A 20,252-nucleotide genomic window follows, 5' to 3' on the forward strand; every position below is an offset into this window, starting at 1 on the left:
ACTTTTCCATTTTTATATTTAGGGACACCACAAAGATGCCTGCTATGACTATTTCTAATCATTATGAAATGGAGGGTCTTTCAATAAATTTTTAGAATTAATAAAAGAATTTTGCAAGGTGGTTAACTACCATGTCAATGTACAAAAATCAATATACAGAGTATATTGTATGTACAGAATATATTGACTACAATGTCAATATACAGAAATAGATATATATCATATCAATATACTCAAATGTCTTTCTATAGACGAAGAAGAAATATTAAATAACTACCTTTTTAAACACACACCATTTACAATAGCATAAGAAATCAAGTATTTAGAAACAAATCTAAAAATAGCTAAAAGGCCTCTAGGAAGATATATTATAAAATTTAAAGAGGGACACTTGAAAAGGCCTAAATTAAATAGAGAGTAACACTATAACCCTAGATTGAAAGACTGAATATTATAAAGATATTAATTCTCCCTTAACTGATAATATATCAGTTCAATCAAGATTCCATCAAGATTGAAGATTCAATATAATATATCAAGATTCAATATAATCTTGATTAAAATCCTATTTTTTTATGGAATTCGCAATTTATATGGAAACACAAAAAGCCAAGAAAGTAAAAATGCTTTTGAAGAACAAATTGGCACTAAAAAGTATCAAGACATTATAAAACTACAGTGATTAAAACTGTATGGTATTTGCAAAAGCATAGACACATAGACCAGTGGAACAAAACAGTTCCCAGAAAAAATGTATTAGGAATACTTAATTTATTATAATGCTAGTAGTGTAGAACAGTGGGAAAAAGACCATTAAAACACAAGCCTTAGAGTGGAGATAGATACTTGTAACACATACAACTAACAAAGGCTCATATCCAGAATATGTGAGGAGCCCTGTAAATCAATACAAAAAAGACAGTCAACCCAGTGGGAAAGTGGCAAGAAATTTAACAGGCTACTCATAAAAGAGGAAATCCAAATAGACAATAAACGTATTAAAAGTTCTAAACCAAATGAGATGCCACTAGTTAAAATAATTAAAATAAAATGACTATAAAAGCAAGTGCTGGTGAGTATTTGAAGCAATATGAACATGCATATACTATAATTTCATTTCTAGAAATACATCCTACAGGAATGCTTGCACATTTTATGCAAGGAGATACATAGAAGAATGTTTGTAACAGCTAAAACACAAGTGTTCATCAAAGTGTAGAATGAATAAAGAAATTATGTTAATATAATGGAATACACTATAGTAATAAAAATGAATAAATTATAGCTGCATACAACACCATGAATGAATCTCTCAGCATAATGTTGAGTGAAAAAAGCCAGGCACAAAAAAGAACACACTATGAGCAAAATTAAACTATGGTTTTTGTGTTAGTTTCAGTCGATTGGTAGTGATGCTCTTGGCTAGGAATGCCCGGGGCACTCACCTGGCCCATAGTACTTGTAGTGAGTCCCACAGACATTCCTCTCCACCACCACAGGGGCCATTGTTGTGGCTGGACCAAGCCTTGTGGTTCTTATTATGATAGCAGGATGTGCTTCAGTAAAAACTATCAGAGAACTTTGAGGAACAGGATTGATCACTCACAGGTCCTGGAGGGTATATGGCATACCCAGTGGCCACACAACGAGGTGGCAGGTAGAGAGAATGGGAGAGAAAGTGGACCCAGGGCTCTGCTTTTGTTAGGATGGAGGGTAGGGTGTCTCGGGTTTCAGGGTTTCACTATTGTCTAATTTAAAGCTTAAGAGCAGGATTCAGGGCATGGGAAGGGATAAACGGGTGGCTCAAGTGGTCAGTTATCTAGGTTGCTGAGGGCTTTCTGAAAGGAAACTTCATGGCTGGGGGTGACAACTCCTTATATGGTTGTTATGCTGGTAGCTGAGTCATAGGCAGGCAAGATGTTTATTCACGATGGATGTCTTTTGTAATGGATGCCTCAGCAATCCAAAGTTTAATATCATGCACTTACACTACAATCCAAAGTTTAATGTCAGGCACTTACACTACAGTAGTGTTTAGGGATGCAGATGTAATGTGCTAAAATTCTAAACAAATGCAAAGAGATGATCAAAGGTAGTTTCCTTTGGGGAAGGAAGGCAGTTGACTGGGACACAAGAGGGGCTTCTTTTGCCATAGGCGGTATGTCCCTGGTTGTTTGCATCATAATACTTAATTAGCATTATATATTTGAGTTATGCCCTTTTTCCATTTAGTTGCTACACCTCACACTGAAAAACTAGTTTGCAAAAAAAAAAAGGAGAGAGAGAGAGGATATAAACAGACCAGCTGGTGAAGTAGAGGGTAGTGATTGTGAAGGATGTGGCTGTGATCTGAGGGTGGGAGGGTGGCATATGGAGAAGGCAGCTAATGGAGGTGGGAAGACTTGAGTTTCAGTTGTGCCAGGCATTGTGCTGAGAGTTGCACACGCACGGTGGATGAGGACTCTGTCCCAGTGAGGCTCATGGCCCTACCAGGAAACACGTCTATTAGCAACAGGCAAATCTTGCTGGTTTTAAAGTTCCAGCCTTCAGTGTTAGGCTCAAGTATTTTGTTGGGAGACTTGTTGATCTCTAAGGTATTAGCCACATAGAAAATTGTACCAGGAATCAATCCAAAAGCAAACTTTTAAATTCGCCACACCAAAAAAAAAAAAAAAAAAAATTAATCAAATGTTATATGAATAGTAGTACACTGTATTTCATAACAGTGGTCACATGAATTAACAATGGAAGATACTCAGAAAATAAACTGGGCATTTGGGGATTTAAGCCACATGTCTGATGCCACCTTGAAATGAAAGCAAGCTTAAGAAGTAATTTACTAACCAAAGCTTTTTGCTTTGCACATCATCTATTATTTCTGTTCCTTATTATTTGGCCTTATTCTCTAAAGAGAGTTTATTCTGTTGGCCAAAAAACGTGCTCATACAAACCCATAGGACTTTCTAAGAGTCTACGACTAAGGTGTGCTCAGGGCTGTGTTAGCCTTTCTATAATCTCTACCAGCTCCCCCCACCCCTAAATCCCAGTTACAACTGCTATCACCACCACAACCATCTCATGTATATTACATATTATGTGTAAAGAAAATAGCAAAACACTATTTTTATTCTCTAGAACCATATGAAGTACCATATGGAGGGTATGCAACTCCAGGAGGGCTGCCCTATAGCCTCCTCACTAAATTATGCACTACAGTGTAACAGGGAAGAGCAAATTCTGACTCCATGATTCTGTTTCTTTTACTTTAACATTTGCTTTTCATTGTTTTTGTTATTGTTACAATCACTGGCCTGCCACAGGGAACCCTGTCTCTCTTCCTGACTGTTAAACTAAAAGACCTTTGTTCACCTCACAGGGAGACATTCTGACCCTGCCCACCTGTGAATTGCTACAGAAAAGAAGAAATTAACACATCCCCTCCCCAATGCGGGCCAAGTGAGCAGGAGATATTTTGCAATGATAAATGGCCTTTTCACTTTACTTCCTCCCCTCCTCCCCCTCTCTGTTCTATAAAAGAAACTGGCAACCAGACCCCATAAGATGGGTTTTTTGGGTACACTAGTCTGCCATTTTCTCAGTCCGCTGGCTTTCCGAATAAAGTCCTTATTCCTTGCCTCAGCACCTTGTCTCCCAATTTATTGCCCTGTCATGTGGTGAGCCGGCTTGGTAACAATATGATCTTCCAAAGTAAAGTTTAAAAATTTCCAAACATAAAAGATGGCGACCCCTGAGTGCCAGTATTTCTACACTGTGAAATAAGCAGGGGTTTGCATTTGCACTATTAGTCACAATTATTAATCACAATGATTAGTTTCTTTTACTTTCATTTAATGCCTAATCTGGTGTGGGGGAGGAAAAATTCTTGTCTACCTTCTTTGGGTCTTTGGCTGGGCCTAAGACTTAAATTGACGTAAGACAGATTAACAGGAGAAAAGCATACACATTTTATTGAATTTTTACATGTACATGGGAGCCTTCCCAAGAGAAAGAAGACCTGAAGTGACCAGAGTAAGATTTTATACTTTTTTAGTCAAAGAAACAGTAAATTTGTGAAGAATTGATAGACAAAGTGGTTTGGGTTATGGGTAATGAATGGTGAAGTAACAAGGAAGATATGGGTTGTTTAACAAGGTTTGTTTATGCAGCCTTCATGGCCTTAAATTCGCTGTGTCTGGTGATAAGAATGTCTTCCCTCCTCCTGGTACAGGGAGGGTGCCTTTCACAGGGGAGGTCTATATCTTGCCTTCAGGAGGACAAAGGAGGGTCACAGTGTCCTTGCATGGCTGTTTCTCAAGTATTTAAATTCAAATAATTAATATGTCAAAGTGGCATATTTTGGGGTGATATATTCTGAATCTTTTTACTAGGTACCCTCAGGGATAGAATTCTTATCTTTAGTTTCTAGTTCATTTCTCTATTACCCACTGTGGATGAAAGCTACCTGCTCAATTTTTTTTTTTTTTTTTTTTTTTTTGTACCTCCACATGGGATGGAATGATGGATGTGAAACAGCACCTGCTAAAGAGAAGGCGCAGGTGGGAACAGCTGTGTCCACTATTGAAGCATTATGGCTATGGTTTTGTAGGTTGACATATTTCTAACAAATATACTAAAATAATAATTTTGTCACCCATTATTAGGAAGCATTGTAATGTTCATGACTTCCATTAAGAGTCCTGAATTCTTCACAGTGATCTCTTAAATTTTTGTTTTCCCTAACTTGTTTTTCTAGGCTGATCCAATTGAGAACATATTTGAACAGAATCTAAATATCAAGTTTTACATCAGTTCCAGATCCACATCTCCATCCTCATACAGTGGAGACGAAGCAGACCCAGTGAAGGTGCCTCTCTGGGGTAGCTTTGCTTCAGAACTTTTCACTTGTAACAAACAAAGGGAGACTGAATCCCATTCAGAAACATTGCTGTTTCTCTCCTAATCAGATGCATTGCTTAGGAAGAGTCTATAGAGAATATTAAGTTTAACTGATAACACAGGAAGATTTGAAATTCAAATGAGAAAACTGCTCCTGAAAATCAGTGAAAAAAGAAAAAATTCTACCTGCACTTGAACAGAGAACTTAATGATGGGGTCTACTATGAAGCGAGGATTTAAAAGAGCAGAGAGCACAGTTAGGTGAATGATGAAATGGTCAGTAAAACTTGTGGTACAAAGCATGAGGGGACATGGTCTGGCAGGGAAAATTTTCTTGTTATTTGCATTGTTTTAATTAACATTACAGAGTCATGCTATAACAGGAAAATTTTACACAATCATATCATAACATCAAGTCTGGTATTATGTAAGGCATAAAAATACATTTGCTAAACAGACTCACAGACTTCGAAAACAAACTTATGGTTGCCAAAGGGGAAACATAGGGGGGAGGGATAAACTAGAAGTTTGGGATTAACAAATACACACTAGTATATATAAAATAGATAATCAACAAGGACCTCCTTTATAGCACAAGGACCTCTACTCAGTATTCTGTAATAACCTATATGGAAAAGAATCTGAAAAAGAATGGATATGTTTATATGTATAAATGAATCACTTTGCTGTACACCTGGAACTAACACAACATTGTAAATCAACTATAATATAAAATCAAAAAAAAAAAAACCAAACAAAAAATACAAATAGCCCTCAGAGGCCATCCATCATGCAAGAAACCACAAACAAACAAAAACAAAACAAAGAAATACATTTGCGACTGCACTTAAAATTAAAGATAATTTCATATCTCCTATATAATGGAACATAAAACAACTATTTGCCCTTCATGTTAATCAGAGAGCTTGACTCTCTGCAAAAGAAAATGTTTCCTCAAGTGAAAGGGTTTGGTGTCTCCCAGCTCATATTCTCCCTCTTCAAAAATGCTATTCCCTTCTTTCTCTGCATCTCATTCACCCTGAATAATCTGGGCAGGGTTCTTTGCTGCACATTTTGGAATCCTGGAGGCTAGATGGAGAGTTCTTCTGGAGACATGTGGTCTGCTTTGGAAAATTTCAGTGTGGTTTATAGCCAGGCCAGACCTTGTTTTCAAATTCTGCTCAGAGCCTCTAAAATTTTGATAACACTTTTATTTTATTGTTTTAAATTTTTAATAATAAAATATTTCCATCATGGAAGAAGGTACAAGGAATAATCTGTCACAAGCCCATATACCTACTACCCACAAATTTAGCAAAACAGTTTGCCATTTTTGATTCAGATAAAAAGAAAATTAATTTGATACTGAACAGTTGAGCCCATCTAACTTCATTCTTCTTTTTCCTGGGAGGTGATTGAATATTCTGAAATGGTGTGCATTCTTCCCTTCACCTTCTTATATTTTATATCATAAGCAGGTATCCTTCAAGTTCACAGGATTTCTTGGTCTGCTTAAAACACACAAATATTATCCCTATTGTTTTACAACTTATTATTTTCACACTATTTATTCATGTCAAAACAGCTCATTAATTTTAACTTCTGTGTAGTATTCCAGTGTATAAATATACTTGGATTCACATAACCATGCTCCTTTTGATCGGTTGATGACTTTTTTTCCTTACTACAATTTCTCTATTATAATGAGCCTGTTGGGACCCACTTGCCTATATACATATGGGAGAATTTGTTAGTTGTTGGGTGGTGAAATGCATATTTTCAATGTAAAAGTTTGCCAACTGATGGCTTAATTTTTTTGAAACAATCACAAATTTTACAGAAATATTTCAAGTAGAGTATAAATTTATTTTTCCTAGACTATTTGAAAGTTGTCATTTGATTTTCCATCACCTTGAGTTCTTTATCTTGTACTCTGACCAATAAGAATATTCTCCTACTTCCTATACATATATAATACAACCATCTCACTAACATTGATGCATTACTATCATCTAATCCTCCGACCACTTCAGGTGTCACGAACTGTCCCCATGTGTCCATTATAGCAAAAGGATGCAGTTCAAAATTGTACTTTGCTTTTGGTTGTCATCTCTCATTAGTCTCTTTCCATATAGAAGAGTTTCTTAGTCTTTCTTTTACTTCATTACCTTGATACTCTTGAAAGTCACAGGCTGGTGTAGAAGAGAATGTCTCTCTTTTTATACAAGTGTTTCCTCACGACTTGATTCAGATTATGCATCTTTGTTAAGAATATCACAGAAGTGATACTGGGGTCTTCTCATTGTATCCTATCAGGTGGTATATGATTTTGATTTATTCCATTATTGATGATGTTTACTTTGACCTCTGCACTAAGGTGAGATTTTTCCAGGCCTCTCCATGTTGAAATTACTTTTTCTCCTTTGTAATTAATAAGTACTTTGTAGAGAGGTACTCTGAAATGGTAAGTACCCCATTTCTCACCAAACTTGCAATTTATTTATATCTGTATGGACACATAGTATTTTTAATTTTATCCATGGCTTATAATCCATTATAGTCTTAATTTATTCTGGCGTTCAAATGGCTGTACAGCTCATCTGTATTTTCCCAGCCCTAGATTTAGCCATTTCTCCAAGGCACTCTGATTGCTTTTAGTGGAAAATGGTATTTAGAAGTCAATATCTGGGTGTTAGGTGTGTTTATTGCTATTGGGGTATCAGTATTCCAGAACTTTTTATTGGATAGAGATGGAGAAAAATATATTATATATCAGTCTCTCTATATGTATCTATTTATCATCTATTTGTCCATCTATCATCTCTACCTACCTAGCTGTCTACTTACTTACCTATAAAAACTATGAGTTCATACACATGTTCATACCTCTAATTTCAATCCAGCGTTATAGGGTTCATTCTGGTTTTCTCTCTTTCCATATTTGTAGCTCCTTTCTGTGATGATAGTGAAAAACTTGCCTTTTATTATTCTCAATATGCTTATTATTTGAGTGACTCTATTCTCTGTGACCAATCTGCCATCTCTGCAGCTAACCCATCACTTCTCACACTACATGGGCTCTGCGTCCCCACCTTAAATTACCCTCCATGTGCATGCTCTTCTCACCTTGCTGGGCAATAGAGTTTTTAAAAACCAGTTTCCACTCTCACTTAGCAGCATGTAAGAGTTCTCATTTTGTTATACCCATGTCAACCGTTGCTGCTACTAGACATTTGAAATTTTGTAGTTCTGATGAAGTGGTGTCTTATTATTGCTTTCATTTTGTCATGCAGAGATTTTTAATTCTAATTACTAAAATTTATCAGTCTTTCCTTTTATTGCTTGAGCTTTTTAATTGTTTTCTAAGAAATCCATTTCTATAGTATCTTTCTGTCCCCAAAGCTTTGAAAAGATTTAAAGTTTTGCTTTTTTGCATTTAGGTCCTTAAATCACCAGGAAATTATATCTTTTTTTTTTTTTTAAATTTATTTATTTATTTTTGGCTGTGTTGGGTCTCCGTTTCTGTGCGAGGGCTCTCCCCAGCTGCGGCAAGCGGGGGCCACTCTTCACAGCGGTGTGCGGGCCCCTCACCACCGCGGCCTCCTCCGTTGCGGAGCACAGGCTGCAGACACGCAGGCTCAGCAATTGTGGCCCACGGGGCCAGCTGCTCCGCGGCATGTGGGATCCTCCCAGAGCAGGGCTCGAACCCACGTCCCCTGCATTAGCAGGCAGACTCCCAACCACTGCGCCACCAGGGAAGCCCCGGAAATTATATCTTTGTTTGCTATGAAGTAGGAATCTAACTTTTGCCACCCTGATACTATGAAAGTTAGTTGTCCAAGTACCATTCACTGACTAGTCTATCAGTTCCCTAATAATTTGTAATGTCACTTCTGTCACATACGAGCTATTTTTAGTTAGTTACTTATTTGTTTTGTTGTAAAATATACATAACATAAAATTTTCTATTTATTCATTTTAAGTGTAGAGTTCACTGGCATAAATTACGTTCACAATGTTCTGCAAACATCACCATTACAGTATTTATTTCTCAAACTTTTCCATCTCCCCGCACAGAAGTAAGTTTTATCCTCATTAAACAATGACTTGTCATTTCCCTTCCCTTCAGTCCCTGGTAAACTCTGAAGTACTTTGTGTCTCTATGAATTTGCCTATTCTATATATTTTATATAAGTAGAATCATACAATATTTGCCCCTTTTTGTCTGGCTAATTTCACTTAATATCTTCACATTTCATCTATGTTATAGCATGTGTCAGAATTTCAATCCTTTTTAAGGCAAAAGAATGGACAAGTAGATCAATGGAATATAATAAAGAGCCCAGAAGCATACAGTGGACCAAAGAGAGTCTCTTCAACAAATGGTGATGGAACAACTAGACATCCACATGCAAAAATATAAACCTAGACACAGACCTTACATTCTTTATAAAAATTATTTGAAATTGATCATAAACCTAAATATAAAATGCAAAACTACAACATAGGAGAAAATCTCATTGACCTTGAGATTGGTAATGTGTTCTTAAATATAAAACCAAAAGCATGATCCACTAAATTATTGATAAGCTGGATTTTATTAAAATTAAAAACCTCTGCTCTGCAAAAGACAATGTCAAGAGACTAAGAAGACTAGCCACAGACAGGGAGAAAATATTTGCAAAAGACAAATCTGATAAAGAACTGTTATCCAAAACATACAAAGAACTCTTAAAACTCTACAATAAGAAAACAAACAATCCTGCAGTTTAGCACCTTGGTATTTACCCGAATGAAATGAAAACTTACCTCTACACAAAATCTTGTACGTGGATGTATATAGCCACTTTATTTATAATTGCCCAAACTTGGAAGCAACCAAGATGTCCTTCAGTAGGTGACTGGATAAATAAACTGTGATACGTCAAGACAATAGAATATTATTTAGTGATAAAAATAAATGAGTTATGGAGCCATGAAAAGACATAGGAATCTAAAGTGCATCTTACCAAGTGATAGTAGCCAATCTGAAAGGGCTACATACTGTATGATTCCAACTATATGACATTTTAGAAAAGGCAAAACTACATGCTGTAAAAAGATCATGTAGTTTCCAGGGGTTGGGGGTGAGGTGATGAACAGGCAGAGTAGAGAAGATTTTTATGAGAATGAAACTATTCTGTATGGTGCCATAATGATAAACATATGTCATTATACATCTGTCCAAACCCATAGAATGTACAAAGCCAAGAGTAAACCCTAATGTAAACTATGGACTTTGTGTGATTACGATGTGTGTGTGTAGGTTCATAAAGTGTAACAAATGTACCACTATGCTGGGGGATTTTGATAAAGGGAGAGGTTATCCTTGTGTGGGGCAAGGGCTGTATGGGAAATATCTGTACTCTCCCCTCAATTTTGTTATGAACCCTAGAGTGTTCTAAAAAAATTAAGTCTCAGTAAAAAAGTCTATTTCCAGTTATTTATTGCTCTTATGTAGAAATATGATTAACTTTTGTGTTAATTTTGTGTCATGACTTTGTCAAATTCATTTAACAGTTCAAGATTTTCTTTTTCTTTGACATTACTAGGCATTTTCTATTCAGATAATTAATCATGTCATCTGCAAATAAGATAGTTTGATTTCTTGCTTTCTGATCTGTATGCCTATTATTTCTTTTTCTTTTTTTTAACATCTTTATTGGAGTATAATTGCTTTACACTGTTATGTTAGTTGCTGCTGTATAACAAAGCGAATCAGCTATACATATACATATATCCCCATATCTCTTCCCTCTTGCAGCTCCCTCCCTCTCACCCTCCCTATCCCACCCCTAGATGGCTTCACAGGACCAGATGGCTTCACAGGCAAATTCTATCAAACATTTTGAGAAGAGCTAACATGTATCCTTCTCAAACTCTTCCAAAATATAGCAGAGGGAGGAACACTCCCAAACTCATTCTATGAGGCCACCATCACCCGATACCAAAACCAGACAAAGATGTCACAAAGAAAGAAAACTACAGGTCAATATCACTGATGAACATAGATGCAAAAATCCTCAACAAAATACTAGCAAACAGAATCCAACAGCACATTAAAAAGATCGTACACCATGATCAAGTGGGGTTTATCCCAGGAATGCAAGGATTCTTCAATATACACAAATCAATCAATGTGATAAACCATATTAACAAATTGAAGCAGAAAAACCATATGATCATCTCAATAGATGCAGAAAAAGCTTTTGACAAAATTCAATACCCATTTATGATAAAAATCCTCCAGAAAGTAGGCATAGAGGGAACTTACCTCAACATAATAAAGGCCATATATGACATACTCACAGCCAACATCATTCTCAATGGTGAAAACCTGAAACCATTTGCACTAAGATCAGGAAAAAGACAAGGTTGTCCAGTCTCACCACTATTATTCAACATAGCTTTGCATAGTTTTAGCCACAGCAATCAGAGAAGAAAAAGAAATAAAAGGAATCCAAATTGGAAAAGAAGACGTAAAGCTGTCCCTGTTTGCAGATGACATGATACTATACATAGAGAATCCTGAAGATGCTACCAGAAAACTACTAGAGCTAATCAATGAATTTGGTAAAGTAGCAGGATATAAAATTAATGCACAGAAATCTCTGGCATTCCGATACACTAATGATGAAAAATCTGAAAGAGAAATTAACGAAACACTCCCATTTACCATTGCAACAAAAAGACTAAAATACCTAGGAATAAACCTACCTAAGGAGACAAAAGACCTGTATGCAGAAAACTATAAGACACTGATGAAAGAAATTAATGATACAAACAGATGGAGAGATATACCATGCTCTTGGATTGGAAAAATCAACACAGTGAAAATGACGATACTACCCAAAGCAATCTACAGACTCAATGCAATCCCTATCAAGCTACCAATGGCATTTTTCACAGAACTAGAACAAAAAATTTCACAATTTGTATGGAAACACAAAAGACCCTGAATAGCCAAAGCAATCTTGAGAAAGGAAAATGGAGCTGGAGGAATCAGGCTCCTTGACTTTAGACTATACTAAAAAGCTACAGTAATCAAGACAGTATGGTACTGCTTATTATTTCTTATTCTGCCCGAATAGGAAAAGTGGTAGTGAACATCTTTGCCTTGTTTCCATTCTTAGGGGAAAGCATTTGGGTTTTCATCATTAGTGGTAGTGTTTGCCTTAATTTGTTGTAAATGCCCTTCATCAGGTTAAGGAAGTCTCTTCTATTCCTAGTGTGTTGAGAGTTATCATGAATGGGTGTTGAATTTTGTCAAATACTTTTTCTGCATCAACTGATATGATAATTCCCCCCCGCCCTTCGGACTGAAGATAGTCTCTTTTTAAATAAAATTAAATTAAATTGGAGCTAAGGCATCAATAAATTGCCTCATAGGAGGGATTCTTTATTATATTCATTCTATGAATCCATATGAAAAAGTCTATTTATTGGGATGCATAGTAAAGAGGCATTTTTTTCTTCATAACTTTGAAAATTTGGCAAATGTTCTGAATCTCCTGCATTTACTATCAATTTCTTGTATTTTTTCTCCATTGTATTTGTCATTATTCAAGTCTATGTACTTATATGCTCTGCTCAGCTGTGCAGCATCTTCACTTACAATCAAACCTTATTCCCCAGTAACATCTGTAAGCATCCAATTCTTTCCATTTCAAAACGTATTTTCTACTATTTCCTCAGAAAGAAAAATTTTATATCATATAGACAGCCAAATTTCATATGCTCTTGAAGTCTAATTTAAGAAATGTAATCTAAGTTACCTGCACCCATTTTTAGATTATTAGTATTCACAAAATCTTGCTGAACCCTCTATAATTGATTTTAATGTATTTCTACATATTTACAGCCATAAATCCCTTCTACATTTATAAGACAAGTAGTTCAAGAAATCTTTTGAAGATTCTGATCGTATATCTACTTAATGAAAGTATCTTTAAATACGTTTATGATTAATATTCTCCTTTTAATGTAGTCTACATGCACATGCTATGACACACATTTAAAAATAGCCAAATTGATATAAAGTATATGAAATATACATATATTTTGTTTGTAGAAATTGAAAGCATAGATTTAAATTACTTAAAATATATTTTCAACTTTGTGAGAATTTTAGTTTTATTGTGTTTTTGTCTAACAAGTATTATTCTTTTGTCTTACTTGAGAAATAATTTAATTCTTATAATTTTGGTGACATAGGTAACTTGCCTATATTTATTTTTGTCTCTTTGATTCAGATCACAGATTCTGCTCACCTTCCAGTTCACACACCAACGATAAAGAGAAAGGAGTATCATAATAGAATCCTCTTTCCAACTCAGGTACTTGATTTAGTTATAAACTTAGCAGGTCCTTGAAAAATGAGAATAAGTTCGTTTTGGTCTCTAACCCCTCCCTCCCTCCCTCTCCCCTTCCCTCCCTCCCTTTCTCCTTTCCTCCCTTCTTTCTTTTCTTCCTTTTTTCTTGGAGACTTCTGGTTAAACATAGTAGATTCAAAAATGCCTACACTTTTGCTTTCTAATGAAACTTGTTAAACAGACTAAAGAGAGAGAGTAGACAAATAAGTCAACATAATTTTGAAAGATGGAAGAACCTGAGTGAGGGGTTAGGAGAGCTGAGAAATATGAATGTCAGGTGCTTAGAAATGACTTGCCAAAAAGTCACAAGATAATTAATACTTTGGAAACCTAGAAGGATTCAGGGATTAGGGACACCAAGTCCTTTAGGAGGCAGAGGTGACATGTGGTGCTGAAAAGAGGGGAATAAATTGAAGATCTGAGAAAAAGCAGGTAGCCCCTGTACACACTCAGGGCCCATGGCAGGGACTGCAATCTGTCCATGTCACAAATCAGGAAACAGAGACAATGAAGGTGAGAAAATTTCCCAACTAGTATTTGGAGAAACTGGATTTTATTGTAATTTAGATATTGCTAATTTACGATAACAGTAATTTCAAGTCAAAGAGGCATGATACAGAAATGGAAAATCCATAGTGGATTGTCAAATTGTTGATAATTTTGTGAAGACATCTGCAGTTTTATTTGTTGGGGTTTCTACACCTAGAAAGTGTAATATGGCTTGCTTAATTGGAGTGTTCCAATTCCCAGAGCACATTATTTTTTTATTGATAATAGAAAATGAAACATAATTTTCTATAGAGAAAAAATTTAAAATTATTCTTTTTTTTCAAAGAAGGTTAAAAAAAACATATTATTTTTGCTACCCCTCCCCAGTAAAAATATGTATACATAGGCAATTCTGACTCCATTCCTAGTTAAGTAATCATTTGAAGAATTTATCAATCTAGAATTTTTAAATGTTCAGGATATATTAGCTCAAATAAAGGCCAGGCTTAATTTATTTGGTTCCAAATAGTAGTAATGAACATTTGGTCACCACTTAAATAATTCTCCTTCTTCTTCTCCTCCTCCTCCCTTCTCTTCTTGATAATTTTTGGATCCTTTAATCAGTATTTTCCAACTATGAAGTAATTAAGGGCAAGAATCTTAAATGCTGGTAAGAAAAGGGGGAGCTGCTTTTCTTGGCATATAAAATGATATTTTGGGCAGGGTGGGTTGAAGGAATCACCAGAATCACCTTTTCATAGTTATTTAACCGTCGATGTATGTTTGGTCTCTTCATTTTGTAGCATAAGACCCACAGGTTTTTCCTCACGTCCTTTACCGTTCCCACCAAGTGTCACCAGTGCACATCTCTGATGGTGGGCTTGATAAGACAAGGCTGAACCTGTGAAGGTAAGACCCGAGGAAGGGACACATGGAGTCAGAGCCATAATACTTGTACCTAAGTGTTTTAGTCAACTCGGTGGTTTAGTCAGCTGCCATAACAAAGCACAGAGACTGGGTGGCTTCTAAACACAGTCATATATTCCTCACTGGCTGGAAGTCTGAGATCAGGGCACCAGTATGGTCCAGTTCAGGTGAGGACCCTCTTCCAGGTTGCAGACTGCTGACTTCTTGCTGTGTCCTCATGTGGTGGAAGGGGCCAGGGAACTCTGTGGGGTCTCTTTTTTAAGTGCATTAATCCCATTCATGAGGGCTCCACCCCCCATGACCTCCCAAAGTCTCCACCTCCAAATACCCTCACATGGGGATTAGGATTTCAACATGTCAATTTTGAAGGAACACAAACACTCAGTCCACTGCATTTAGTTGGTAAGAAGAAATTTCGTTCTCTTTGAATTGTAGAAGCATGACGGTGAACTGATTACTTTACTAAAAATTCCTCTGACTCTGTTTCATATGAACAGGTGGTCATTGGGAGCATTTGAGGGGGACCTCTGCATTGTACAGCTCCAAAGAGCCTCATGCCCTCATAGCCTGTGTGAACAGCACCCCAGGGAGGCATGCTGTGTAGTCTGCCCATGCAGGCAGGGCCACACTTATTAGGAAAATGTGTTTAATGAAATTTTGTTCTCTGTAGCACTAGTAGAGTATGAGGATGACATCCACCAGCTTATGTGACAGGAAAATGGAATACTATCCTTGAGTTGTAATCCTTTTATTTTACTCAATGAATTTATTACAGTAGATATCGTTGAAAGAAAGAAATATATTTTTTGGAAATATCAAACAGTGGATCACAGTGCTACACAGGCACCTCATATGTCATCCTAGGGAACAGACTCCGTACTCATTGGTTTCCCCAGCCAGTCCTGTCGAGTGTCCACTCAGGGACACACAGCGCTGAGCAGGACAACTTTCCTGCCCTCAGCACTGTGACAGTCAGAGATGCCTTAACCATAAATGTGTCCTAGCATATTAAAGAAAATAGGATTTTAAATGGGGTATTATGTGCCCATACAATTCTCCTAGGGCAGCAGAGGCAGGCTCTGAGCTGAGCTCCCAGGAGCATCTCCTGCTGCCAGCATTACTCAGTCTCTGCTGAGCCTGGGACAGCTCCACCTTTGTCACAAGAAGATGGTGAATCTGGAAGCTGCCACCACTGCTGCAGCCCTCAGAACCTGCAACTTCTGCCAGAGTCAGGAAAGACCCTGTTGCTGCAGAGTTAAGAGAGCTTCCATCAAATTCAGAAACCACCACTGCAGCTGTGACCTCACACTCCCTCTGTCAAGATCCAAGCCAGTAAAATGGATGTGCTACATCAGGCATCTCTCCCATCTTGACTCAACTCAAAGTCTTACAGAGAGTTATCTTATTAGTGGAGCTTACATCAGGTCCAAAACTTAGTTCCAAGGGAGTCTGGGAAATGTAGTTTTTAGCATTTCACCTCTACAGTAGTAGACAGAATTGCAATGGGGGTTGAGGGAGTCAAACCATCATATCCCCTACAATCATATCTCTTTATTTCCCTCAAAAAGCATGTGGGTTCTCATGTCACACAACCTGTGTAGAAAAAGCTCCAAAAACTTGTCCCGTGCCTTTTCATCAGAAGAAAGGTGCCTTCTGTCTAGACTCACAGAAAGGCATGGGAACAGCCTATGAAGGCCATGTCTGGGTAAGTGTCAATATTTTTGTTTCAGATGAAGTCTTAAAGAGTTTATTAATCACTTTTCACAATGTGTGCACAATATTTTTCAGAAATATTTATGATATGTTATATGATATTAATTATATGCAATTGAAAATCATCTGAAGAATATGATTTCAGAATAAAGTTTAAGTGTCCCCGATAGGATATTTTCAAATTTCCCAAAGTTTTCTGTTTAGACCTTACTTTGCAATGAACAAATGCTAAAATCCCTTCTAATGGTGTAACTTTGACTTCCGGTCAATAATAATAAATTATGAAACTAAAAGTGAAAGAATCTTCTTCAGAAATATTTAAAATCTGAGTTGAATTTGAGGCTATCAAAATTGAATTTAATCTTAGGTAGAGGCAACGCTGTGACTAGTGTTAATGGAAATGGTATTGATCTTATTTTCACAACCTAAGAATTGTTTAGTCCTCAAAGGAATTATGTTATATAGTTCTGTTCCAATCTTTAACAAGTGGTAGATTTGTAACACATTTTTTTTTCATTTTTATTATTTTAATTTTATATGTAATAATTGGGTAGTATTTGATGTTTCAGCTTGGATTGCTTTTATTTGTTTTTTGAAAAATAAAAACTAAAGATTCCAAAGAAAGCAGGGATGAAAAAAGGATGGCAGAGGGCATTGGCTGTAGTGTGTGACTTCAAACTCTTCCTGTATGATATGGATGAAGAAGAAGACTCAAAACCCAATGTTGTAGTTAGTCAAGTGATTGACATGAGGTAAGCTTCGAAAGGGAGAGTATTTTTTATCAAAAAAATCTGGGAATAAAAATGGTTTCTGAAATTTTTAAAAATAGTGTTGTCATTTAACTTATGTTAAGTTTCTAATTTTCTCCATTGCCATGTGAACTTTAAAATAGAAGATTTCTGCCTAAAGTTTGCATCATTACCTCTTGGGTATGGATTATAATTGTGTAATATTTGTAATAGTTTATTTATTTATTTTTTTTAGTCAGAAGTTTATATTCTTATGTGTGTGTGTGTGTATGTGTGTGTGTAGCAGAAAAGGAAATACAACCTTAAAACCAGATGCTCTTTATATTGAGATATAATTCATATATTATAAAATTCACCATTTAAAAATGGGCAACCCAGTGGTTTTTAGTATATTCAGAAGGTTGTAAAACCATCACTACAATCTAATTTTAGAACATTTTCATCACACCAAAAAGAAACCTTTATTAGTTAGCAGTCACTCTACATTCACCCCTGCCCCCAGCCCCAGCAACCATTAATCTGTTTCTATCTCTATGGATTTGCCTAGTCTGAATTTTATATAAATGGAATCATACAACATGTGGAGTTTTGTAACTGGCTTCTTTCACTAAGCATAATGTTTCAAGACTCACCCATGTAGCATGTATCAATACTTCATTATTTTTCATGGCTGATGCCCTTTATCAGGTTGAGAAAACAGCCTTCTCTTCCTGGTTTGTTGAGTGTTTTTATCTGTAAGGGGTGTTGGATTTTGACAAATGCTTTTTTTGTGTCTATTGAGAAGATCACATGATTGTTTTCCCCTTAATTCTCATGATGTATTACATTAATTGTTACTTGTATATAGAACCAATCATACATTCCTGGGATAAATCTCACTTGGTCATGGTATATAATCTTTTTTATAATATGTTGGATTGGGTTCAATAGAATTTTTGAAGATATTTGCATCTATATTAACACAGGATATTGGTCTATAGTTTTGTTGCCTTGTGATATTTTTGCCTGGTTTTGGTATTAGGATAATACTGACCTCAGATTAAGTTGGAAAGTTCTCTCTTCTCTTTTATTTTTGAAAGAGTTTGTGAAGGATTGGTATTAAATATGTTTGGTAGAATTCACTAGTGAAGTCATCTGGTCCTGGGGTTTCCTTTATGGGATATTTTTTGATCGCTAGTTCAATCTCTTTACTTGTTATAAGTCTATTGAGATTTTCTACATCTTCTTGAGTCAGCTTTAGTACCTTGTGTTTTTCTAGGAATGTTTCCATTTTCTTTAGATTATCTAATTTTGGGAGCATACACTTGTTCATAGTATTCCCTTTTATTTTCTGAAAGGTCAGAAGTAATGTTCCCACTTTACTTCTGACTTTAGTAATTTGAGGTTTCTTTCATTTTTTCTTGGTCAGTTTAGCTAAAAGTTTATCAATTTTTGTTGATCTTTTCAAAAAACCAACTTTTGGTTTTCTTGATTTTCTCTTATTTTTCTATTCTCTGTTTTATTAATTTCCACTCTAAACTTTATTATTTCCTTCCTTCTGCTTGTTCTGAGTTTAGTTTGCTCTTCTTTTCCTAGTTTCTCAAGATGGAAAGTTAGATTATATATTGATTTGAGATTTTCATTCAGTTATCCTTTCTGACCCCTTTTCTTTCTCCTCTCCTTCTGGGACTCCCATTATATATATTTTAGTATTCTTCATGGTGTCCCAAGGAACTCTGGGGTTTTATTAATTTTTCTTCATTATTTTTTCTTTCTTTTCTTCAGACTGGATAATGTTAATTGACCTGTCTTCAAGTTCAGTGATTCTGCTTTCTGCCTGCTCAGTTCTGTTGTTGATCCCTTCTGGTGAATTCTTCGTTTCAGTTATTGTACTCATCAACCTCTGAATTTCTGTTTGGTTTTTTTTTGTATTTTCTATTTCCTTATTTATATTTCCTACTTGGTGAGACATCATTCTCATACTTTCATTTAGTTCTTTAGGCATGATTTCCTTTAGGTCTTCAAACATATTTAAAATAGCTGATTTAAATCTTTGTCTGGTAAATCCAACATCTGGGTTTCCTCAGAGATAGTTTCTATTGATTGCTTTTTTCCTGTGTATTGGTCATACTTTTATGCTTCCTTGCAAGTCATACAGTATATATTTTTTTAAACTGGACATTTCAAATAATACTATTGTCAGCTCTAGTTATCAAATTCTACTTCTTCTCCAGGATTTGTTATTGTTGTTTGTTGTAGTTGTTTGTTTGTTCAGTGAATTTTTCAAACTAATCTATAAAGTCTTTATTCTTAGTCATGTGTAGTTATTTGACGTCTCTACTTTGTTAGCTTAGTAGTTAGCTAATGATTTTGCAGAGATTTCTTTAAACATCTGGAACCAGTGAATCTCCCACACTTTGCTGAAGAGCTCTGTGTGCAAGTGGGGTCACTTCTTCAACACTCAGCCAGGCAGTTGACAACACGTTATACTTGTGCAAAGCCTCAAGAATATTGGAAGAGATAATGGCAGAAAACCTCCCAAATTTGATGAAAAACATTTATCTATGCATCCAATGTCAGCCAGAGGTGAGAACTTATGTCCTTCTCTGGTCTTTCCTGAGCATATGCATAACCCTAGGCATGTTCACAGTTCTATGCATGTGCATGATGCTCTAGATTCTTAGCAATATGTCAGACCTTTTCAAAACCCCTATGGATATCTCATTTTCTAACTTTTCCTTTTAAGAGTTTTGGTTAATCTATTATTTTGTCCAGCTGTTAAGCACTGCATAGGCAGCTATGCAGTTAAAATGCTTGCATGAAATAGTTTTTTATAAGTTCCCCTTGGGGAATAGACTTTTCCCTGGGAGACCTCTGAATCAAGCCTAATACTCCAGCTCCTTTCTCCTTCCTCCTCCTCTTTCCAGGTCCCTCAGGTGTCCAGTGGCTTCTAGGATGCACTGTGAATGCAGGCTGCCATTTTTCAAGGCTACTGAGGAGCTGGAAATGGAGCATGGGACTAGGGCGAGTTAAGCTACCACAAAGCTCATACTTCTTACCAAGATTCGGCTTTTTGTTACTTTTTTAT

The 20,252-nt window shown here is 36.1% G+C and overlaps 1 protein-coding gene across 1 annotated transcript in view; it reads left to right on the plus strand.

Annotated features, from left to right (window-relative positions):
* The window catches only part of LOC118897252 (serine/threonine-protein kinase MRCK alpha-like), a 55,028-nt gene that overhangs the window by 14,951 nt on the left and 19,825 nt on the right, over positions 1 to 20,252 (plus strand). Inside the window, exons 5-6 of the mRNA XM_036856287.1 lie at positions 13,188 to 13,271; positions 17,049 to 17,188. Coding sequence (XP_036712182.1) covers positions 13,188 to 13,271; positions 17,049 to 17,188 — 224 coding nt within the window. The remainder of the gene's footprint in view (positions 1 to 13,187; positions 13,272 to 17,048; positions 17,189 to 20,252) is intronic.

The sequence above is a fragment of the Balaenoptera musculus genome, chromosome 6 (assembly GCF_009873245.2).
Source record: "Balaenoptera musculus isolate JJ_BM4_2016_0621 chromosome 6, mBalMus1.pri.v3, whole genome shotgun sequence".
Lineage (NCBI taxonomy): Eukaryota > Metazoa > Chordata > Mammalia > Artiodactyla > Balaenopteridae > Balaenoptera > Balaenoptera musculus.